Below are 25,725 nucleotides of genomic sequence, written 5' to 3' on the forward strand. Positions count from 1 at the left end.
GATTTTCTGCTCCATTTTCTGCTCCTATTTTGAAAAAAAAAAAAGTTACCTGATGTTTATTATTCTACATTCAAACCATAGATGATTACATCCTCTGAAATCAATTTTGCAAGTAAGGGGTTCAAGACTGTAAATAATCTCACTAATTTTCAATAGTGACTTTTACTTTCATGCTAGCAATTGTTTTGTCAGAATAGGTGTCAATTTTTCAACTGGAGGATATCTCAATTTGGAATGTAACTGTAATTTGTTTTAATTTGACCAAATTGTCATTGTCATTTATGACTTATTTCAATTCAAAAGGGAGATGAAATATTCTGAGCAGTAATTAAAAAACAGCTATGATTTTTTTAATCATATAAAAAGGGTTTCATAGTTCCATTTTTTTTCAGTCCTGAGATGAAATATTCTGATCAATCATTGTAGAACAGAAATTAAAGTGTTTTATATTTCCAGTTTTCAATTTAGAACTTCCTTTCAGAATTGACTGAATTGAACTGAAGCCAATATCAGAAAAATTCTGGTTACAGTTAATCTTTTTTGACCTCTGATGGTCTTCTTTTAATGACCACGTGTGGACAAAACTCCTGTAGTCTGTTTATTTACCACACACCTGCCTGTCAAAATGGGCCTTTTTAAATGACCATTTTCCCTACGACACTGTGGTCAGACTGTGATATTAGTGACCACTAACTGGCATTACATGCTGTTTAACAGTATCACACTGGGAGCATTAAGTGATGAAGTGCTTTGAGTTCACACCAGAACAAATTTCAATAAGTGCTCGGACAAACACAGAGGTTTAAATGATAACAATCACTTTTCCAACATCCTTTCCCTCCTAAAAACATTTTGCAGAAATATTTTGAAAGAATAATAAAAAAAAAAAGGTATTTGGATGAGACTGTGCATCCAAGAAAACATAATGTTATATTGCCTATCTAGACACTCTTTTTTTAAACATCCTTTCATGTGTGGTGAACAAAATCAAAAAGCAATACAAAATTTAAAGAATTAAAAAAATAAAAAAAACAGGAATATGGCTTTCGTACACAGACACAATCGCAGCATCATACAGCATATACTATAATTAATACTCAATTAAACAAATGACCTTTCTATCATCCGAAGACAAACAACAGAAATAGTGTTCTGTCTGCATTGCATTTTCTTCCCCTATAGATAATGGAATGTCTGGGACTACATTAGTCATATTTTTTGTCTTCAATAGTGTGCTTTAAGTATGGCTGACTGATGAATACTTTGATTTTTTTTTTAGTTCATTATTTTATGTCTCCCATTTCAGTATAAAAAACAGAGAGTTGTCCCCAACTATTTCAAGGGAAACCCCATGAGAAATTCTTACATTGAACTCAGTGTAAGAGATGATTTGTATAATACTGCAATAATAAAAATTTATTTTCCAAATTTTCAGTCGTTTTCTTTCCTACAGACAAGTGTCCATCTCTTTCTACAGGCTTAGGGTTAATTGGGTTAATTGGGATGACAGTGAGGAGGATGTGAGCTGAGGGTATTTATGGTTCTGTCTCTATATACAATATGGCTTCTCTGAGTGGAAGAGACACAGAAATCAACACAGTCATCTAGACAAAGACAGAGAGCAGAGTTCATTATTGTTGAAGAGAGGGAAAGTCTTGAGGGACGACCAGTCAAAAGTTTCCATGTCCCATTTTCTCTGAGAGTCACTGTCACTTGTCCACAATAGGCAGACACAATAATTCCCTGTGGCAGGGACTTGTCACACACTTTAGATCGCAGTTATTCAACTCATTGTCCAATTAGTAGCGTCCTTAGAGGCTTAATGTCCTGCCACTTCTGTCTCTGCTGCCCTTTTCAATGTCTCTCTCTGTTCTGTCACTCTGCTCCGTCCCTCATTTTTATCTTTCCGGCTCTCCTCCTCTTCTCTCCTCCTCCCCTCTGAGTCTCAGTCCTCCTCGGAGCCCGCGGCACCCCTCAGTCCATTCATACAGAAGGGCAGGCCGGAGGAGAAAGGGTTGTCAGACGGGGAGAAACCACTGAAGGGTGGCAGGCCGGCCAGCCTCTGTAGGTGGGGGAAGAAGGCCGGCGGGGGTCCCTTGTGGTGGTCCGAGCGTAGCTGCAGGCCATCGGCGTGTCCGCCGCTGTGGTGGTGGGAGGGGGGCAGCTCAGGTGGAGCGTAGCGGATAGTGCTGGGGGCGTAGAGGCTCTGGGGGCCCTGCGGGCCGAGGGCCAGGGGGTGGAAGAGCACCCGCCCCGCTGCGCCGCCCGCAGCCAGTCTCTGGAGCAGCTCAAAGTCAGGACCGCCCCCTCCGCCGCTAATGTTGCCGCTCCGACTGACCGACACAGCCCTCTCCTCGCGAGGCAGCGGGGATGACACAGACATGGCGGGAGACAGAGCCGGGGACGGGGGAGTGAAGAGGCCCTTCGGGGGGGCTTCGCTGCTGGAGGAAGAGTCGGGTATTGGGGTGGTGGGGCTGTCGCCGTTGAGGCTGCTGGAGGGGGTGTGTGTGTGCGAGGGCTGGGGCTGGGTGGTGTGCGCGGCCGTGTGCGGGGCGGGGGTCTGCGTGTGAGATCCCCACCGCCCCCCGGTGGTCAGGGCCTCGTGTTCAGTCTTGATGCTGGGGCTGCCGGACAGGGGAGAAGGGGTCACTACGCTCTTCAGCTGCTGGATCACGGCCCGGCCGTTGTGCACCCTGCCCCCCCTTTCCCCTCTAGTGGGGGTCTCTCCTGCCCCGCCTCGTTTCACTCCCCCCCCACCGTCTTCTCGTTTCACCCTCTCGCTCTCTCCCCCCTGGTCCCACTCCGTCTCCTCCTCCTCGTCTCCTTCGCTTTCGCTCGCCAGGTCCGAGGAGGCGGATACGCTCTCCTCGGTCTGACGGAGCTCCTCCAGTCTGCGGCGGGTTTCAGGGGGAGCGCCCTCAGGGTCAGACCGCAGCGGGCGCTTCCTTCTGTCCTCTGATTGGATGGCAGCAGCAGCGAACGTCTCCCTGCCTTTAGAGTCAGGGTCACTCTTACCCACTGAGCTCTTCATTGGCTGCGAGCCTGAGGAGGAAGGGAGATTCCTCCAGTAAGAAGATGATGTTTCAGTTTGTTTGTGGGTATTGTGGTGAGGTAGTAATACATGTCATGTCATACCTCGGGCCTGTGGGGAGTTGTCAGTGGGGGAGGAACTGACTCGAAGTCGCTCCGCTCTCACACTCTCTGGTAGCTGCAGCAGATCCAGTGGAGTGTCAGGCAACTCTGTTCGACTGAAAGAGGAAGAGAGACAGAAAGAGAGAGAGATGAATGGATGGATGGAAAGATGGAGGGATGGATGGGTGGAGAGAAAAATGGAAAAGGAGAAAGGGAGGGAGAAGAGGTGTACGTATACACAAATGAAAATCTACCACTTAAAGCCACTTACTGCTGTAAAAAACACTATTGCTGTGCTGATTTGAGTGAATACTTAGAGATGGTAACAACATATAATCAGCCTGATAACAAGCTCCAATAGCCAAACTCCCTCACACCCCTCTAACCTCCACCTAACACACACCCAACTCTCCAAACAACAGCCCTTACCACACACACACACACACACACACACACACACACACACACACACACACACACAAGCACTGAGTCAGATACAAGCAGAGACAGTCGGGGAAAGGCAGGCCTCGCCCCACAAGACACACACACACAGACACACACACGCACCATCCTCCACTCAGCAGCCCACCCATACATAGTTAAGCTCAGACAAGGAAGAGGCTGTTGGAGAAGTTAATGAGCTCTTGTAATTACAGCACTAATTAACTAAAACACCATTCAGCCCCAAAATTCTGACATCCATTTGTTGTAATTATATAGCTTCAGTCCAATTAGCATTGAAATTCAGCCTACTCCTCTTGTTTTTGTCTGACTCCTCTCTCACTGTGTGCGCACTTTTGTTATGCATTGTGTTGTGTTTGCTGTGTGTGTGTGCATACATCTGCGAATGCGTGTTTTTATGCACGTGTGTGTATGCGCACGCATCTGAGTGTGTTTGCATTCGTGCCCGTGTTTGTGAGTGTCTGTGAGTATATGTGTGTGTGTGTGTGTAAGTGTGTATGTGTGCGTGTGTGCATGTATACAACACAGAAATAAAGGAGAAGCATATTTTGTGCATGCTAGTGCTGTTGTGTCTGTGTAGTAAAAGAACAAAGCCTCAGACAAAGGTAATAAGGAGAGCTGTTCACAGTAAATCCAGCTTGAACACAAACCACAATTGCAAAATCTTGAACCATTCAGTCATAGCATTTTTATGATTATAGATGTCAATTCAGAGTAATGTCATGAAATAGATAGAACAGCATTAACTTCACGCACTGTGACTGTAGGGGGTTTGAGTCTGGCTCTGTCACTTTTATGAAAAAAAAACAAAAACTACTGAAAACATGGAAAGAGAGTAGACTTCCTCACACATACTTTTTTTTTTGCTCAGAGTCTTTATATAAAGGATTTATAAAAGGTTGCTAAGTAAATGTGAATTATACAACATCAATAAAATAGAATTTGATGGGTCAATAAATAAATGTGATTTATATAAAGTCAGCGAAATACTGACTCTCAAAAGCCCATCAGAATATTATCCATTGGTAAACCCTGTAATGCTCTGGGTTATCTATGTGAGATAATTACTTTCAAATCTGCTGAATCTGCTGTGTATTGCATAATAATAAGCAAAATTCAATATTGCAAAAAAAATAAATAAGAAGGGATTCATTCCAACACACTATAAATAAATCTATTTTTGAAAAAATTAAATAAATAAAAATAATGATAATAATAATAACAATTTAAAAAAGGCTATATGAAATTCACTAACCTATATTTCTAAAAATCACAGATGATTCTACCCTCAAACGTAACATATTTAAGGGTCTTAAGACGAGTCCTAGCTTCAGTAGTACTGATAATTTGCTTTACTTTCATGGCAGAAATCATTTTGTAAGAGCAGGCATCAGTGGTGGATATCTTGTTTTGGAGTGCAACTCTTCCTATAATCCCATCCCCTCTTTACCATTCCATTTCATCATCTAGCCCTTCATCCCTTCTCTGTACCCAGCATGGTGCCTGCATATATAAACTGAGGTTCACATCAGCAGTCCTAAAGAACGGATCGTGGCTCGGGTATGGTTGTGCTGACCTGAGGACGTAGTTGACCCAAATGACGTTGCGTTCGTGGGGGGCTTTGTGGTTGATGGAGACAGTGGCACAGGACTGGATCCACAGGTAGCCCCCTCTCCTCTGGAGCCAGCGGTAGTAATTGGTCACCACCTGGCCCTTCCTCAGCACTGGGGTACAGGTAGACAGAGATGGACAGGATGGGGTGGCAGGAAGGAAGGAGACACGACAGGAACAAGGTAGGAAAGGGGAGAAAGACAGAAGAGAGCCCCGTTATGAGTGTCGCATTTCATGATGATGACAGCAGAGGGCGCTTATCACAACAGGACAGAACCAGATTTCAACAGGCTCTTCTTGGTCCACCAAAGTCAAGACGCTTTGTAGAATGAGGGGGGGGGGGCGGGGGATGAAGAAGACTCACAATCTTCATGGCTCTGTCGGAGGTTGTCCAGGTCTTCTACATAGGTGAAGTGGTAACAGGTATGACCCACCACCTCTGCTGGGGTCAGATCCATGTACTCTGAGATCCTGTAAACAAATGCACCAAAAATATATTAGCGTACTAAGTAGATGTGTCACTTCTCAAACCACCTACTGGCTGGGTGCTCAGCCAAAAAAAAAAAATACAGGCCAAACTATTCATGAAAAACATGGAAGTGGGAGCACTCCAAAATGTTTAAAAAATCAAAACAAGACTTAACCTCTATTATACAAATTTTAAAAATTATTTCTGGCCTCCAGCTACAAATCCAGATTTCACCACCCCACAAAACACACCCTCACCTGTTCTCACAGTATGTGACCTGTAGGTCCATGTTGACCCGGAAGACAAACATGTGGCTCTCCATGCGGACTTCGTTGAGCGTGGAGGGCGGGAGCGTGTGCGCCAGTGCCACCAAGCCCATCGGTCGACGCACCGAGCGGGTGGAGCCTGGAACAAGGGCCGGGCGGCAGCGGATTCGTCCCGTCACGTGGATTACCTGACAAACAGATGATGATGTTAAACAACAGTATACCTTATGTTACACCCAAGGCTGTTTTTGCAGGAGAATTCACGGAGGAAGACACACCATTCATCAGAATCAAGTGCAACAGAATCGGAATTGGCTAATTCTGCAAAATATAACCGGAACTCACATATAGTGCAGACACATACAGTACTCTATCACAGTAAACTAAACATAATCATGCTACAAGGATACATTCAAAGCCAAATAACTGTTAGCTGGTAACAGTGTTGAGGGGGATAGTGAGTATCTGGTAGTGCAGCAGTCCAGTGTACAATATGGTCACAATCATAAATAGTTTATGATACGAACAACTTGAGAGTGCTGTGAGGCATTGTGCCAAACAAAGAAACTGCTCTAATCACCCTGCAAAAAACAACTAGGCTGGTAAGTAGCAAAATATGCATAACACAATGTTATGTTTCACCATTGTGGTCAGTTATTTGCTCACTCACCTTGTATCCAGAAGACTTGACATGCAGGCCTCTCTTGGTGAGAGTGGACTTCATGCGGATGAAGAAACTGCGGTCAGGAGACTCGTCACCGGGAGAGTGGGGACTAGAGGGAGCTGCTGAGGAAGAGAGAAGAAGAAGCAAAACAGAATATCTGTCTAAGATGCCTTATATTTATAATTTCCCTTTACATAATGATTTGAGAATTAAGTTGTGTGATAAGCTAATAATTCATTGTGATCTATTTCTGATGGAGGATGGTCAAAGACTTGAACACCTGTTTAGAAACTATGACTTTGACACTGCCCAATATATCTCTAAGGCGTGGGAAAGAAGGAAGGAACCCTTATTTATTTTGAATTCTGAATGAAATATTGGATACTATGATACTGAAACATTGTTTGTAATGTGATTTGAAAGGTAATTGTAGATGGACAACATGCATTCTACCTTTTGTTTGATCTCTTTGTTTCACTTACAGTGTCTTGTAAGCCTATGTGGGCTGGGCACCAGTATGGTGTATGACACTATAATAAAATTAAATCAAATATAATTGCAGCTGTGGTCTAAAGAGTTGAGGTCAGGTATTCAATTATTTTTTAAAACATTAGTTCAATAAATGTAATGTAAAATATCTGAGGGTAAATTCAACTATTTCTCTCTATAAACTGGCAGCATCATCAGTACCGGGTTCAGGGGTCCCGGCCAGGGAGGAGGTGGAGGCGGAGCTGGAGGCGCTCTCGGGGGCCGTGTGGCAGCCGGCCTCGGCCCGCTGGTGGGGCCGGATCCCCAGCCGCTCGGCCATCTCAACGTGGTCCGCTGGGTGGATGTAGTCAAACACACTGCTGCCTGTCAGCTCCACCTAAAGAGAAGCACATACACAGATCAAAAACAGAAGCAGCACACATGCGAACACGTGAGCATGCACACACACACGCACGCACAGAGACACACACACTCAGGCTGAGAAAAATCAATATACGTTATGACAGGAAAATGAAAGCGCTGCTCTGGGTTACAACTCAACAAGGAGTGTGGAGGTTGTCAGACATTCCAGCACATACACACACCTGTGCTCGCACACACTCATACACACACAAACACATGCACATACATTCAAGTCCAGTCTCACGGGAGCAAATGACTACAGTAATACACAAATAAAACCAGGGGCGATAAAAATCAATTGTATTTGCTGATTAAAAACAGGTGAACTCCAAGTATCTCCAAAGGTCACATTACTATTCTTCTTATTCCCCGTCTCCCTCCTTGCTCCTTCATTCAGTAACAGCCAGTAGTCTATCCCAGCCGCTCCCAAGCAGGCATAAAGAGCAGTGCAACAGCTCATACAGCTCTATATGATCCTATCATCATAATGCATCATAGTCGCATCTCTAATCATTTAAAGGTAATAATAGCGCTGCTCTTGCATGGCATCCATAAAAGCAGCACAATCGGAGCAGGTCTGATTCCATCTGTAGGTGTGTGTATGGGTGTGTGTGTGTGTGTGTGTGTGTGTGTGTGTGTGTGTGTGAGAGAGAGAGAGAAAGAGAACGAGAGAGAGAGAGCATGCACGCTTACACACACGTATGCTGATTCTATTACATCTGTGAATTTCTGTATGTGTGTGTGTGTCTGTGCATGTGTGTGCCAATACCATTCCATCTGATAAAGCCGTGGCTGCAGCAGCCTCACACCCTTGTCTGTAGGACACAGCCATTTATTACCGGATTAGAGCCATTTACTGCAGGCTTTATGGGAGCTTCAGCAGGCCCTCAAGGACATCACAGCCGGGGAGAGAAAGAAGGGAACAGGGAAGGAGGGAGTGGAGGAATGAGAGCAGTGGACGATGAGTGAACAGAGAGGGGGAAAGATGGAGGAGTTTAGAAAACCCCACGGAGCGAGGGAGGATAAGTGAAGGGATAGATGAGGGATAGTCTCAGACATCCAGTGCTTAAACTCTTAGGGAGCACCCACTTTTTTTGGAATTCTGCCACTTGTAATAAACATATTATTAAATCCTTAACCCCTAGGTACCTTATGCAACAATTTTCCTACACACTGGAAAAAGTGTGACTGCCGGACTTCAAAAAATCTGGGAAAAATGGCTGCTACAGAGGCAGCGTTGTTGCTATCATTTAGGCCTTTTAAGGTCCGACATTCAAGTTTTACTGTAGAAGCCTCACCATCTCAAATACTGAATACAGAGTGCATGTGAAATTTGAAATGTCAAAATTTATTTTACAATGTGTCCCAAGAAGCTGTATCCCAGCTTTGTGCTTGCTCATGTATGTATTTAAGTTTCACCAGGTTTTAGTCTGATTAACCATAGATACCCTCATCAACCACAGTTTACTGCTGTCAGGCAGGCAAAGGGACCCAAAATGGTACCAGAAACCTGATTATGAAAATCTCTCTCAAGAAAAAAATGGCCATAAATACTTGGTAATTTGATAATGCGTCCTTGAATGACCTTCAAGGCCCTAAAAGGCCCTGTTTATCATGGAGTCACATGGACAGCATGACAACATCTTGAATTTATAGGATATATGATTTTTCCCCACTACCCTTCAACATGCAGACGTAAACTCAATAGTGTAATTACTAGGTGCTAGATTATTCTAGTGCATTCCTTTTGATGCTAACATCAAAACTAACTTCGTTATTAATGTGTAAAATAAGATTTTGCATCTGAGCCTTAAGAGGCTAGGGTATATGACAAGTGAATGGACTAGAGTTGGTTTCCAAAACTCCGGCTGAGCCTTGCTTAGGGCTTCCTTTGTTATTGATTATATCAAGATATATTTATCTACATTTAATCAATAGTGATTCTTCTTCAGTGGGAATTATTTTAGTTTTAAACAAGGACTAAATTTACCTCTGCTCACAACACTGGACCGGCCATCTGAAAGAGACACAATCCTTTGGCCCTGCCGTATTGGAAAACAAGGTAGAGAGACAAACAGGTCCTTATGGGCTTTATGAGGCTTAAGACCTATCCGAATAATATCACTCCATCACAGGCAGGAGAGAGGGATTGAAAAAAGATCAGACAGAAATGAGAAGATGAGAAAGAGACAGAGCGATTGAGAGGATGAGTCAGGCTCAGACATAAAAACAGGTATAGAATGTGGCGCGGAGAAGACGTGAGGAGAGACTGAGATCATTCAAATCTGTATGTGTCTGTGTGCGTTTGTGTGTGTGTGTGTGTGTGTGCGTGCGTGCATGTGCGCACGTATGCATGTGCACACGCCCCTCTGTGTTTCTCTGTGTATGTGACTGGACTGTCTGTTTTTGTGTCTCTGCGCATCTTTGTGAAAATATGTTTGTGTGACTAGTTGTCTGTCAGTGCATCTGTGTGAATGTGCGTATGTGCGTGTGTCTGTGTGTGTGTGTGTGTGTGTGTGTGTGTGTGTGTGTGTGTGTGTGTGTGTGTGTGCGGACATGCACGTGCACGTATGCCTGTGCAGAGGGGAGGGAGGGGGAGGAGGGCAGCGAGCAGGGGAAGGAGAGACATGATATAAATAATAGCAGGGGGCTTTAATATGTATGAGGCATCCGGGCAGTGGTCCACAACACACTCTCAGCCCTCAGCCCTCACTGACTGATGGGAGAGGAGAGAGGGAGGGAGGGGGAGGGGGAGGGGGGAGCGGGGGCTGCATACTAACCATTCCCAGATCAATTCCCTCCTCCCTCAATCTACCATCCTTCCTCCCTTCTCCTTACCCCATTTATCCCTTTTTTTTCTCCAGCCAGCCCCTACTGCCCTATTCTTACCTCCTTCACTCTGCCCCTTCTCCATCCTTCGATCTCTTCTCTCCCCCCCTCGTCCGACGCTTCATCTTCTCCAGCCCTTTGTCTAGCCTTTCTCCTTCTTGCTCCATCCTGCTCCCTTACGTCACTCTTCAAGCACCCCCCCCCCCCCCCACCTGCTGTGTGTGGTTCCTGGGTTTATCCCCCGTGCTTCCGGCCCGGAGACCCGGTGAGGAGAAAATTATACCCGCAGGCACCGGGGGAGCGGGCGGCAGGCTGTGCCCTTGTCCAAGGTGCCTGACCTGGGCTAAGCCGGCTAAGCAACCCCCCTGTCTGGGGAGAGGCCCAGGGTGTACGCCGGGGCAGCGGGGTCAGACAGGGGGGACAGGAGACAGCGGGGCAGGGGCGGTCCGGAGGGGCGACATGCCCTCCAAAACAAACCACCAGTTACACTTTTTCACTCAGAACATCGTTTTGTTTGTCTGTCCTTCCTCTCTCCCCTGTGTCTGCTTGCACTCACCAACAAAAGTACATTGAAGTGTTTTTGTCCTTCCTCCTTTCCCTCAACACAGCCTCTGCCTCCCCCCCCCCCCACACCTTTTCTTTCTCTTTTTTTTGTATCTCTTTCTCTGTCGTTTGCGTCTACATATCTCCCATATATTCTCCCTCATATCCCCCTCTCTATCTATCTGTCCTTTCTTGCCGTCTCTCTTCCTCATCATAAACCCCTCCATCCCCGCTCCCTCTCATCTGTTCGGAAGATAAACGCAGTATTGTATGTTCAAGGTTTTGAACGTAATCTTCGATCATAAATAATTTCATTAGAATGCTGATGGCTTAGGCCCTGTTTGAGTAGATGTGATGGGTTAGGCCATCTGCTCAGCTGATAAGAACAGCTCCGTTTTATTAGCATCGCCACCAAAGCCTCGGCTGTCTTGTTTACCTAGGCAATCCCAAGACGTATTTCACTCCTACTGCACATTTAAACTCTATTTACACACTCAGACTCCCTGTCTCCTCCTCCTCCTCTTTACCACTGTCTCTCTCTCTCCTCTTCCTCTCCTTTCTCTCTCTCTTACTTCTCTCTCATTCTCTCTTTTATTCCACTGTCCTTCTCTCTGTATTGCCCTTCTTCTTTCTTCTAGCTCCCACCACTCTATCTTACCATTTAGATGTGTTGTCTATGCACTTGTTTGCCCTCATATTTTAAAGTCTATGTATGTGTACATGTGTGTATGTGTGTGTGTGTGTGTGTGTGTTTGTGTGTCTTTAGAAACTGAAGGCCAAAGGAAACCCCATAACCTCCACACACACACACACACACACACACACACACACACAAACCCAGCTTCAGGTCAGTCAAATGGAGCCAGGGGCAGAAACTCAATCACACCAAATTTCCACGTTTACAAAAAAAAACACTCAATTTCCTCAGCTATTGTAGCACTTACTTCCCCCTTTCTCTTTTTCTCTTTCTCTCACTCTGTTTCTCTCTCTCTCTCATGTTGTGCCCATTCTTCTTTCTTCCAAACATCTCTCTCTTATCACACCTCTCCTCCTTTCCTCCCCCTCTCTTTCTCTCTCTGGCTGTCTCTATCTATCTTCCCATCCCCCTTGGTGTTTTTCCCCCTCCCTACAATCAATGTGGCTTTTAAGATGCCTATCGATTTGTTCCCCTAGACAGGCCCAGCGCGCTGGGGCGACACTTTGATTGCTGGGCCAGTAATTACTGTTATTATTTATGCATCTGGGCAAAATGGCAGGACTTAACATTCACAGTACAAGAGGCCACAGGCAATCAACAGAGGTGAGCACCTGGAGAGAGAGAGGGTGGCAGAGAGAGAGAGAGAGAGACAGAGAGAGAGAGAGAGAGAGGGAGAGGGAGAGAGAGGAGAGAGAGAGAGAGAGAGAGAGAGAGAGTACCATTGCCCCCGTGAGAGTTGCACTCCAGAGATGAGCGCAAAGAGTGCAGTCAAAGATATTCACACTCACACACACACACTCCTGGGAAGGGATATGAAAGCGTAAGCAGAAGATAGGCCAACTCACACATGCGTGCACAAATGCACTCATATACAAAGGATTATTCTAGTGCGTGCGTGCATGTGTGTATGTGTGTGTGGGTGTGTGTGTGATTAGGTCTTACAGTGAAGTCTTACCTGTGAGAGTCCTAGGTAGATAGAAACTGTCTCTGAGATGTAGAGGAACCGTCCCTCCTGACTGACCACAAACACAAAGCCATCCAGAGACTGTGGGATGTGCACATAAAAAAGACACCCACACCACACCCACCAACACACACACACACACACACACACACAAAGGCAAACAGAAACAAGACAGACAAATTAGAGCAATTAGTGTGTATCGAACAAATTAGAATGAGCTAGAGAACAAACAACCCGTCACCCCTCGGCCTCCTTTCTGCTCTCTATGCACACACACACACACACACACATACACACACACACACACACACACACACAAATGTGCACAGACATGAAACAACTCCCATAGATGCAGACTGCAGCTATACACAACAGCTGTCAACAAGACCTGCATTACTAAACACACAGAGAGCACTGAAGCACAGAGACCAAAAATGCCAAATGTGCACAAATGTGCATGTGTGCACAGACATGCACACACACACACACACACACACACACACATACACACATAAACAAATAGAGAAAAGAGGCAGAAAAATGAACTGATAGACTGGAGCTGTTTCAATCAACAGTAATAAACAAAGGCCCAAAGCTTTGTCCTATGTCTCTGGCCAGACACACCCATACTTGCACTGCCACATACACACACACACAGAGGCACCAACACAGACACAGACACAGATAGAGCCAGAGTCATTACGGCCTGCAGTGATTCTAATGAGAAGTGAAAGGTATACAGCCAGCCCATTAGAGAGGACTCCTTCAGAGAATAATATTAATCGTCATAACAAGCATCCAGGAGTGAGCCAACACAGCAGCAGCCTCGCACACACGGACACACAGACCAGGGCCACTTTGCTCTAGAAGAATGATTGCTATTTTGGCGGCCCAGTGCTTAAAGTGGCGGTGGTAATTTATGCAACTGACACATCCAGTATGCAAATGTGTGGCCGGGGTGCGGGGCGTGTGTCGCGGCGAGGAGAAACCAGCCGCCTGAATGTCGGAGAACTAAAGTGCAATTATCGGGCTATTACGGCGGGAGGACGGCTGGGAGGAAAGAATCATACAGTTTTTCTGGAGCGTTAATTTGATTTCTATCAGCGCCGTTCCCTAAGCCTCCCCTCCTCTTTAACATGCCTGAGGAGAGCAGACATATGTGATGTTTCTTTGTTTCACCACAACCTTCTCACTTGCCTTTCCTCCTATGCTCTGCCTCTATTTATTTTTCTCTACCTGTTCCCCCCTTCACCTATGGTCATTTCCTTCGTCTCTTATTTCCTACTTAATCCTAGCAGTTTCTCCTGCTATATTTTATCCGTCTCTCCTCTGGTTGCTCTCCCTACCATTTCTGCTTCTTCAGCCCACTCCTACTCTGGTCTACAATCTAGAGTTTTACCTTCTTCACACTTCCTCCGAGTCTTTGTCTCTACATCCTGCATTTTGCAATTCCTGCAGCCCTCCTCCCCCAGAATCCCCTTCAGGCTCCATTCATCTGTCAGTGCAATGTGAGGCATTCTTTGGCAGCCAATGATATCGTCCAAGCATCTGAGTTTTATGAGATGTGTGTGTCTGAGTGTGTGAGTGTGTGTGCGTGTGTGTGTATGTGTGTGTGCGTGCGTGTGTGTGTGTGTGTGTGTGTGTGTGTGTGTGTGTGTGTGTGTGTGTGTGTGTGTGTGTGAGCGTATGTGTTTGTTAGGAGGTGTTTGGGACTGTAGCAGGTTTGAGAGACCAAAGGAGGAAGACTTATACTGGCACAGACTATAATCACACACAACAGCAACATAGGGCGATACAGTCACTGATAGCTAAACTTGCTAGTCAGTCAAGGTAAATAGTTGATCAAATCATGCCTTGCTCAAATTTGTGTCTTTGAATACATAATACTTAATGCAAAAAAAACAAAAACATTCTCATAAATCCATTAGGAAGAAAACAGCGTCCATTCTGCAAAGACAATGTGATCAATCATACTCTTATATGTTTAATCACTATCATTATAATGATGAAAATATAATTCCACAGAAGGAGGATGCTATGGATGCTGTGGTTTTTACCTGTAGGAGGTGCGCCCCTAGGTGCTGTTCAAACATGTCCGTGGCCAGAGAATGGGACGAGCGTCTTACTGCAGAGAGGAAGAAGACCAACATCAGACACTGACCAACATCAACAACCACTCTCACTTTGATATTGTGACTATAAAGCTGATTCGTGTTATGATCGTCAATAATTCAGACCATGATCAAAAGCTTTGAGAGTGATGATAAGATATTGCCTTTATGAGTGGACTGGTCACGCTTTACACTTGGATGCAAATTTTGTTCTGCCACGTTAAGAAACAGGAAAACTGTAGCTGCACTAACATCAGATTTGTGACAGGAGCTGTCAAATCAGCACTTACATGCCAGAGAACGCTTTTTTGTTTTGTTTTGTTTTTACATTTTATTTAAGAGGACTACAAAGTGATGACCCTTGCACTTAAATCAGAAAATACATGAGGAAGCTACATCTGATTGAATGTGTAATATGAAGTGTTGAAAAAAACACCCGTTAAAAGTTTTTTTTCCCACACCCTTTCAGTGCAGTTCATTAATTTAGAACAGCAGAAACTGTAAGAAACAATGACATTAATGTTATTGCACTACTGGAGTTACTCTGTGTTCATATTCTGTTAATACAGTTAACATATTAATAATTATACAAAATAATTAGTAAATGTGATTTGTACAGCAGTGAGGTTTTGGTTTGCCCTTGGGCATGTCCTTACTCTGCTATCTAATTTGGGTTTGGATGTGGTCAGGCTCACATTGTGATAAATGGGAAGTAAGAGTGGGGACAGAAATGCACTGAAACACTGAACCAAATGAATACAGCCACGGGAGACATATGGACAAGACAATGGTGGGAAAATAATTTGGCTTGATAACATTTTATCTCGATCGCGATTTTCAAAACTGCATGTAAATGACAAGTGAAACTGGGGTCAATCATTACTATTAAACAAAAGGATCTAATGTAAGACTTAAATCAATCCAAACATGCTTCAATCCATAACACATCTAGCTAGCATAATGGTTGTAACTGTATGTCTAAAACTGAGAGTAAGGATAGGCATTGTGTGACACACACCACCCACTCACCCCCAGACACGTACACACACTCACACACACACACACACACACACACACACACACACACACACACACACACACACACGTAGGCAGACACACAAAGTCTCTGCATCGCCACTCTTAATGCATCCCAAACACAAGCTATCAGAGCTGCTTCAGTGCCAAAGTGGTGCTGTTTACCAAGGCAATTACAATACAAATAGAGTTGGAGGTGGTTAGGTAGGGGAGGGGGGATGAAGATAGGTACGAGAGGAGCAGAAAGGGTAAGGCAGGGAAAATGAGAAAACACTAAGGAAGGTGAGAGTGATCACTTTCTCCCAAGCAAACACAGGCATGAGAGGCTGCACTGACGTGGAAGATTAATTTACCAATCACCTGTATTTACTGTTTTACGTCAAAAAGAGTGTGTGATGGTGTGTGTGCACCTGCGAGTGTGTGATTGCAAGAGTGTGGACCATATGTGAGAACTAATCTCACTCCAACAGGGCTGTTTTTGAACACAATGTTCCCACCCGGCACAGACAGACTATGTGTGTGTGTGTGTGTGTGTGTGTGCGTGAGAGAGTGTGTGTGCGTGTGAGATTGGTGCGCCTGTGCACGTTTGTGTGTGTGTGTACTTGAGCATATGAATGTGTGCATGTATGTGTCTCTGCATGTGTGTGTGCGTGACTTTAAGGATCATCGGATATCTGTGTGTATATGTCGCTGCAAGGCTGAGGGAAATCAATACACGTTATGACAGGAAAATGAAAGCGCTGCTCTGGGTTGCAACTGAACACAGAGGGAGGGTCGGCACACACACACACACACACACACACACACACACATATCGCCCAGCTGCCTGCTTGTGATGTGGGTTTGGTGAATAGAAGAGGGAGGCATTCCATTAGAGCTATGGACACAGAAACACACACACACACTCTCCCAACCAACACACACACACACACACACACACTCACTTCAGGAATACACACGAATTCTCATGCACACACTCAAACGACACAGAGGCAACATGCACCCCTATTAAATAACACAAATACCCGAGCACACACACACACACACACACACACACACACACATAAATACAGAGTTGCCGGACAAAGCCACAGTGGCATTGTGTGATTGGGGTCCCCCTGTGTGACAGAGTGTGAATATAAATAAGGCAAGTCCATTCAGGGCTATGAAAGGGGGTCTGGTGCTGGGACCCTTCAGCCCAGCCAGTCAGTGCCTGGAGGGGGAGGGGCGGCCCGTCTCGCTCCCTCTCTCTGCCTGTCAGGCTCCCTAGTGGGGCTTCACTGGAGCTGCAGCACTGGGGGGTCTGGAAGACGCAACCCCCATGACCGTATCAGAGATTCAGAGATGTGAAAAAGGATACACACTCACACGCTGATGGCTGCTTGTGCATGCATGTGCTCACACATGAACAGAAATACATGGGCGCACACTGAGTGCGTGCCACAGGCCCCTGGAGAGAAAAGGGTGGGGTGGGGGGGTGGGGGGTGATCAGTAGTGCTGAGTAGTGTCAGCGGGGCAAAGGAAATGCTGGATGTGACATGAGGCCAGGGGGGCTGACGGATGAGTCTACACACATACACACAAATACACAGAGGACCATTTATTAAAGCCTGCCAGGGTACAATAGGGCGGCCAGGAAACCAAAACACTGGACCTGGTGTGTGTGTATGTGTGTGTGTGTGTGTGCGCACGTGCATTGATGGTGATGGGAAAGAGTCTAACAGTGGTGTTGGTATCTCACCCCCAGAACAAAGATCCTTCTGTGGTGGTGCTGTGAACCCCTACTTCTGTGTGTGTGTGTGTGTGTGTGTGTGTGTGTGTGTGTGTGTGTGTGTAGGTATGTGTGTGTGTGTGTGTGTGGGCCTTGTGGCTTGCGTGATGCTTTTTGTATCCTTAAATATTGTTAAATCATGTTAAACCTCTTGTGTAATTCTAGACACATTTATTGGATTCAAATAAAGCATTTAAACATATGCATGTATGTGTACAAACCTGCATATAGACTTGCGATCTTTGATCGCTACTTTCCGTCACACTCCCATTTCATTAGGTTCCCCAGGCTAGCTGTGAGGTTTAATTTCATTGTGGGAATAGGAGACAGAATGGGACGGGGACCGATCGGACACGTTAATTATAGTCTGACTCGCAGGTCAATTCTCGGGGTCTCCCCAGCGCTCCACAAGAAGAAAAGATAGAAATTTCATTTGAATGATTTTCATTATACCTCTGTCCAATACATAATTTAGTCCCCGTTAAGTCCATGAGCACTGGGAGTACGCAGGCACGCGCACATACACACACACACGAACACACACCCAAACACCCACCCACCCACACATACACACACGCACACCCACACACACACACACACACACACACACACACACACACACACACACACCATCTTCCTTTCCTCCCCCACAGTGTCAACCTTTTTAACCAGGTTAGGACGTTACCATGGGAACCAAATAGATAACAGACGCAGCGGCCCCTCTCTCTCTCTCTCTCTCTCTCTCTCTCTCTCAAGCTCCTTCTCTCTGTCTTCTTATCCTTCTTTGTCTCTCAAGTTTGGCTCCGTTGCAGTAGTTGCACCCTTTCAAAACATGAGCCTGATCACCTGCCAACTTGTTTACTACCATCCAAATGTGACGGTTTTGCTGTTCGACAGACGGAGAGAGAAAGAGTGACCCTAATCGCGACGTCCTTCTCTGGTGCAATTATCTTCTCACTCTGACATCCATCCCTCCCTCCCTTTCTCCCTCCCTCTATCTCTCCATCTCTCTCTCTGTCTCTCTCTGTCTCTCTCTCTCTCCTCTGTCGCTCCCTCGCTCCTGTTGCGGTCGAACATAATTTGAGTGCAATTAACTTCCCTTAAAAGCCCTGGCTGCTTTAAACGCTGTGAATTAGAGGGGAGGCAGACGCAGAGAACGTGAAAGGGGGGAGACAGAAGAGAGGTGAGGGAGACAGAGGCAATGAAAGAAAGAAGGAGAAGAGCAAGTGGAGGCGGAATGAAAGTCAATGTCATCAGCGCTGGGGAGAGACAGACAGAGAGAATAACAGAGGCAGAGAGAGGTGTGTTTGACCTCACTAACAGAGACAGTAAAACACTTCAGCTGGCCCTGTTGCTGGCAATGAGTTGTCATTGTATTGTACCTTGTAAAGGACTGAGGGGTTCTTGCATTGTACAGCTGAGCTGCCATATTGCACCGGATAAAGATTGAGAATTTAATTCACTTGAATTTGTGACTCAATTTGTGAATTTGTGAAAATTGCTATGATGCATAACAAATTTCAGAGAAATCAGACAATAAAGGTCTATCGTATCGTATCGTACTGTATCGTATCGTATAATTTGAGTAACAGAAAATATAACTGGGATGTCAATCAATGAAATCATGAACATAGGATAACCGGGGTAGATTTGACACAAATACACATAATGTAGAAACACTGATAGAGATTTAAAAAGTAGAGAACAAGAAAACAACAAAACTGTCCCCCAAAGCGGAAAGGTTTTGAAATATAAATGATCTCAAATAAAAGGGTTTAATCCTTGAATACTATTGCACTGTGCAAATAGGTACACACACACACACGCACACACATGCACACACACACACACGCACACACACACATACAGAGAATGGGAATGAACATCTCTGGGTCATTTTACTTTTCCTCCCTTCAGCCTTTCCTTTTCGTTTGCTCCTTCCTTCCCCTATCCGTCTCTCTCCTCTCTCTCTCTATTCCCTCTTTCCCTCTCTCTCTCTCTCCTCCCTCTTTCCCTCCCTCTCTCTCCCTCCCTCTCTCTCTCTCTCTCTCTCTCTCTCTGTGAAGGTCATGCAATTGATTTTCCTCTGTCTATTCATTTTTCAAGACTGGCTTTGAAACGTGGGAAGCAGACAAAAGCCACACTGCCCCCTCCCTTCCCTCCATCCCTCTCCTCCTCTCCTTCGCCCTCCACCTTCACTCCCTCTCTACTGCCCCTCGCCCATCCAAAACCCTTGGACAAGAGGGAGTGTGGAGGAATGCAACAGGGGGGCTGCCACAGCAATTCACCCCTCTCCTTCCTCCTTTCCTCCCCTCTCTCTCTTTATTCCCCCTACATTCGTCCCTTTCCCTCTCCTCCCCTCCTCTCCTTCCTCTCCGCTCTCCACCTTCCTCCTCTCCCTCCTCAGCTGGATCTCTGACCACATTCCACTAGTGGAATTAAACCCATGCATCACACTTAAAACCCTGCCAATGCATTGTGGGTAGACTTGTTCAAACCAATGTCCAAATTAGCATCACATTTTCAGCCTCGGCCCCACAGAGACTGTGTGACCTGCTTGTGAAATTTCCAAACATTTAATAAGATATTCATGACATCAGATCCTAGTCTATGAGATGAATCACTCTAATCATATCTTAGTACACATCTAAACTGAGTGAGATTTCAGAATCTAATATCCTCAATAGCTTGCACCTCGTATATGTTGTGTTTCATTGTGTCGGTCAAACGCCTCACCATTTTCCATGACCTTCATTTAGCTATAATGGGTTTCTATGTTTTTACAGTATATTCTATGTATGTAGCTAGAAGTGCTTATCGTTGTGGTAAAAGCAGCGCACCTCACATCGATCTTTCTACCATGCTTCCAGTCCACGCACAGGATGGTACACCTACATGAGCACCTACATCTCAAAATATCATGTATTTTCTATTAAAGCCAAGGAAAACCCGGAACACCGCGGCAACACAACACACCATCTGCAGCGCGTGTTCAAGGCCACTGCTGTGTGCAAGTGTGGTATGGTGTATGGCTGAAGATGGACGTCGATTTCAGTCAGACATTCAAATTGCGCAGTCCTGCATGGCTGATTTGATAGCGATAAAGGCGTGAGTCCCAAATTATTCACCCATGCTAAAAATGTATGCTTTGAATTTGGATTATGTTGTCTTATTTATGGCTCAAGCTCACAATGTATGTATTATGTATGTTGTATCAGTACTTTTGGTCTACTGGAAGCTATTGCAGAGAGTAAATGGCCAAATGCTTATTATGGCTTATTATACTATTATATCCAATATATCTTATTTAGCAGAAAAGTGTGGAACATACTGTGGCAAACCACGCAACACACAATCACACACACATAAACATGCTATTAACATTAATGTTTTTTTTGCTCACAGTCCTCAAATTACACATATATTCTTCATGTACACACAGGAACACCCATAGACAAAAACACACGCATATACACACACGCACGCACGCACACACACACACACACACACACAAGCACTCATGCACACACACACACACACACACACACCTCTAATTGTAGCTGCATCGTTTCCCCTCAGTAATAGTAGCAATTAGACAAGCTGTATAATTACACTGTCCTCGTTATATAGTTAATTTCTGTAATTATAAATCGCACCAATAGTTTCCTCCCTCTTTGTGTATCATCTCTCTCTCTCTCTCTCTCTCTCACACACACACACACACACACACACACACACACACACACAGAGATTCTATTCAGACTCTGCAGAGAGTGTTTGTATGTTTATATGCACATGTATGTCTGTGTGCTTGTGAATGAGCATGCGCTTGTGTGCTCACACGCATGGATACCAAAAGTAATTATGGTCGCTAATAGAAGCCTGCATAATTGCAGAACTCCTGCTGGTCCTAACAGAATTTTTGTGGCGTGGGATGTCTCCTGCTGTGGGTGGGAGTAGGTGGGCAGATGAGTCTGCTGTGGACTTCTTTTGATAGAGAGAGAGCTGAATGACATGCACAAGCGTGGATTTCAGCGGTCTGTGCCTGTGGGTAACGAACAGGCAGCCTATTTTCCCCTCCCATATAATTTTCTTATAGGCTGTACTGCATGAATCATCAGTGGAGAAATGATACACCACATACGTGTTTCATTTAACCAGGCATGCAGGCACGCTGGTGTAGTCAAGGTTTTATTTATTACTTTTACTTTGTTTCATTTCCTGACTGTCAATCAGTCACGGACAAAACAGTTCATTCAACTCATGACAGATCCAGAAAAAAGTCTAAATGATACCCACTGCTTCTACTTAGGAAGACCTAAAAATATTTCCCACTTAAACAAATGGAGTTCAATCAACATTTAAGTTGAAGTGCATGCCTTCAGCTATTCCTTCATGCGGAGAGGGGCTTTCTTCTTGTGTGTATCTCAGTGGGTTCGCTTCAAACACTCACATAGACTGAGACCTCATCAATAAAATAATTAAAGCCTTATGCCTATAGCATTCTTATGAAGATATCTACCCACACAGCACTCTGGCCACTAGTGATATGGTACTGAAACAAATAAAACTAGACCCAAATATAAAAAGATAAAAAATAAGTGCAAAATGTACACAAAAATAATTATTTGTTATATTGTAATTTCTGTTTGTTATGCACCTATCTGCACCATGTCCAACATAAGTGAACTAAATGAATTCCCTATTCTTTTATAAAGAGATAATTTTACAAATGTAATGAAGATCCACATTACAGTGAATTAAAGTGCAACGCAAAGCTGGTGTCCAGAGGGTTGGGCAATAATTTCTGAATCTCTCCTTATTGCTGTTTCTCTTTCGCTTACCTTTGCTGCAGTTGCTGTCTCCCTCCAGCAGAGGGCTCCAGGGCGGGTCCCCCTGGCTGGCAAAGGTGCGCATGTGCAGGTAGCTGATGGTCAGCCGGATGACTGAGGCCTTGTCCAGCTGGCTGGTGATGGCCCCGGGCAGAGGCAGCATCTTGGCCAGCTCAAAGAACTCAAAGTTCTCCTTCCCCCGCCGGGAACGGGCCGCATTACGAGACTTCTCTTTACGCAGGTTCTGGAGACTGGGAGGTGGACAAGGGAGGGTGGGTTGAAAAGAGGGAGAATAAAAATGAAATAAATGAAAACAGGGAGGAGAGGGAAGACAGCAGCATGAAGTAAGGGCGGAGAAGAATAGTATAAGTCAGCACAGTGTAAGATGAGAGAAACTGCTTGGGGTTTCTCATTATGGCCATTTACTGACCACCTGTTGATTGATTTATGCTCTGTGTAAATGACCTGAGCATCAATCCAGAAAACTCATTTCATAAATACATATAATGGTAATGGCTCCTGCAATTCAAGTGAAACAATCTCCATTCTGACCCGTTTCTTGCAGATTGGCCTGGTAATTACAGACAAACTACCTTTTTTTCCTATCTAGCAGAGCAGAGCCCTAAAAATGCCATTTGCTCCAAAATCCATACATGCGCACATAGACACATAAACACACACACACACACGCACACACACGTACAGACAGACACACACACACACGCACGGTATCTCTCTCCCTATCTCTCACTTTCTATCCCTCCCTCTCTCTCTCTCACCCCCTCTCCCTCTCTCCCTCCCCCCACCTCTCTCTCTCTCTCTCTCTCTCTCTCATCTGGTCCCGGGCTAGTGAGCTGAAGCCGTGATTGAGGGATCAATAGGAGAGGGAGGGGCAGACTGACAGAGGGGGGCCGGGGCTCAGGTAGCCTGTCTCTCTGATTGGGTATTGACTCTCCTCAATGGGGCCTGAGTGGTGGAATTATGTTGTCACAGCCACTTCACAATTTGTGTCTGTGCTGTGCAGGAATAAAGTGTGTGTGTGTGCGTGTGTGTGTGTGTCTGTGTGTGTGTGTGTGTGTGTGTGTGTGTGTGTGTGTGTGTGTGTGAAAGAGAAAATGAGAGAGAGAGAGAGGGGAGAAAGAAGAAACAGCATTTCTCCCCCGTGTCTGTGTCATTGATTCTCATCCTAAAAAAGACCACCAGTGGTGTGTGAGTGAATGCATGTGTGCCTGTGTGAGCACAAGAAAGACAAAAAAAAACGAATAGAGAAGGAGCATGTGCCTACACTGCACAGTGTGTGTGTGTGTGTGTGTGTGTGTGTGTGTGTGTGTGTTCTTTGTCTTAATCAGGCGACACATCCGTTGTATTTCCCCCTGCTATTCTCTAAGGTATGTAAACAGCATGTGCGTGTGTGTGTGTGTGTGTGTGTGTGCTTGTGTGTGTGTATGTGTGTGTGTGTGTGTGTGTGTTGTGGACTCATGCAGCCAGCCTCTGTAACATCTCATTATTATACTGCCTCGACCCCAGCCACCGAGAACAATCAATACTCACACATTGATTCTGCTTAGTTTTTATATCCGCCTATAAATGACTGCCCATTAATAATTCCAGCCAAATTTACTTAATCTCCCACTAAGGGGAGGGGATTCACAGCTTTGACAGGGTTGGCAGGTGAGCAAGAAGTTTACAGTTTATATGTAGCATTGAAGAGAATAGACCAATGCTTTGTGGATTGTGTTTCATTGATAGCAAATTCTTAAATCTGTCAGTGTGTACAAGGGTGTTAATGCATGGATTTCAGCTTGCAGAGATTAATTCATGGGCATGCACTCAGGCTTATACAGTATGTGCTCGGCCTGTGTATGTGTGTGTCTAGGTGTGTGTGTCTAGGCGTGTGTGTGTGTGTGTGTGTGTGTGTGTGTGTGTGTGTGTCTCACCATGGCAGGGTGGGGGGCTTGGCCAGTAGTCCTTGTAGGAAATCCCACTCCACACTCACACACTTCCCCTCACTGACAAACGGCATGGTCGCCATCCTTCTTCCAATCACGCGCCGACGCTGCTACTAACGAAGGCTCCGATTGGCTGAGGATGTGACAGACTCAGACCTGGAGATAGAGAGTGAGACAGAAAAACAGAGAGTAAGTGAATAAAGAAGGGTAAGAAAACAGGTTAAGATGGGTGCCGTTTCCTGGCGGCTCAGTCTGCTACTGTATTTATCATGTGTTTATCAAAAATCAAAGAAAAGCACTTGACAATATTGTAATGCACCAAGTGATGACCATAAAATCATCAGGAGCAACTTATACATGGGAGGGGACAGCAACATATTTTACAGGCAGCCTTTCATTTTTGAACTGACAAATGTTTCTCCATCACGATTTATTGCATAATTTATTTATCAACAAAAAACTTTTCTGCCTCAAGCGACCAAAACCGTTTTTGCAATATAGAGGAAACTTTGTCAAAATTAGCAGTTTCCATTCAGCCGTTCTAATTTGATACAATATAATTTGCATAGAAATGCTTGGATGGAGACCCATCTTATGATTTCTTACTTCATCTATCTGAAAAATTACTTATGGAGGTTGGAGAAGAAAGAAAGAAAGAAAGAAAGAAAGAAAGAAAGAAAGAAAGAAAGAAAGAAAGAAAGAAAGAAAGAAAATAATGGCGAGGCTGAGAAAGGGGAGAGCAATTAGGTGTGTACTTCTCCACATAAAGGTCAGGGGCTGTTCCCCTGCGAACAGACATAAGACAAAACACTGAGACTCTTTTAAAGTAACAATTAAGCTGAAACTCACAGATCTCCAAATGTCTCCACTCATCCCTGAGAGAATACGCAGGCTATTCAAACTTGGCTGGGCTCGGAGTTTAAGGCGTGCATCTCCAAAGACGCAACAGTTACACAAACAGTAACACATGCTGCCCGCATCCGCTGCCTCCTCCCCCACATCCATTATCGCCCTTCTCCCTCCATCTCCACCGCTACTCCCCCTAGAAAAAGTTGCCAATATTACTCCCTGTTCCTCAAACTGAGACCCCACTCCTCACCCATTTCCCTCCCCCATCCCACCCCTCTCCTCTGTGCTGTGTTGACATTTAAAGGGCTAGTGTGGCCCCAAGCACCGTGGTGTCATGCCCTTGGGCCTGAGATGCCCTCTCGCTCTCTTTCTGCCTCTCTCTCTCTCTCTAACTGTGATTCTCTCTCTCTCTCTCTGGCCTGGCTGGGTCAGCACAATCAAGTCAGTAGAGCTTTGCAGGGGCAGTAGAAAATGGATTATGTCTTGAGTTTGAGCATGGCTATGCTGACCTTGGCTAAGAGGGGTCGGCGTAAGCTGGGCAGGTTTGGCAAATGTGGTTTCACAAACCTTAACTAAAACAGCCGACATAAAGTACATGTATGAGGTCTTTTTGGGTCCAATTTCAAAGACACCCTAGTCAATGCTGGATT

At 45.1% G+C, this 25,725-nt stretch overlaps 1 protein-coding gene across 1 annotated transcript; it reads right to left on the reverse strand.

Annotated features, from left to right (window-relative positions):
- Nucleotides 1-1,945: 1,945 nt before the first annotated feature.
- Nucleotides 1,946-24,309, reverse strand: npas1 (neuronal PAS domain protein 1). The gene is made up of 11 exons (XM_071528080.1): nt 24,215-24,309; nt 22,290-22,528; nt 14,586-14,653; nt 12,520-12,609; nt 7,295-7,469; nt 6,611-6,723; nt 5,932-6,128; nt 5,570-5,676; nt 5,171-5,318; nt 3,135-3,248; nt 1,946-3,050 (listed from the first exon to the last, which is right to left on the reverse strand). Exons 1-11 carry the CDS (start codon nt 24,307-24,309, stop codon nt 1,946-1,948), a joined length of 2,451 nt encoding a protein of 816 aa, XP_071384181.1.
- Between the last annotated feature and the right edge of the window lie 1,416 nt (nt 24,310-25,725).

The sequence above is a fragment of the Centroberyx affinis genome, unplaced genomic scaffold (genome assembly GCF_046629955.1).
Source record: "Centroberyx affinis isolate AG114_WGS23_722 - 3 ecotype Tasmania unplaced genomic scaffold, CSIRO-AGI_Caff_v1 ptg001609l_1, whole genome shotgun sequence".
Lineage (NCBI taxonomy): Eukaryota > Metazoa > Chordata > Actinopteri > Beryciformes > Berycidae > Centroberyx > Centroberyx affinis.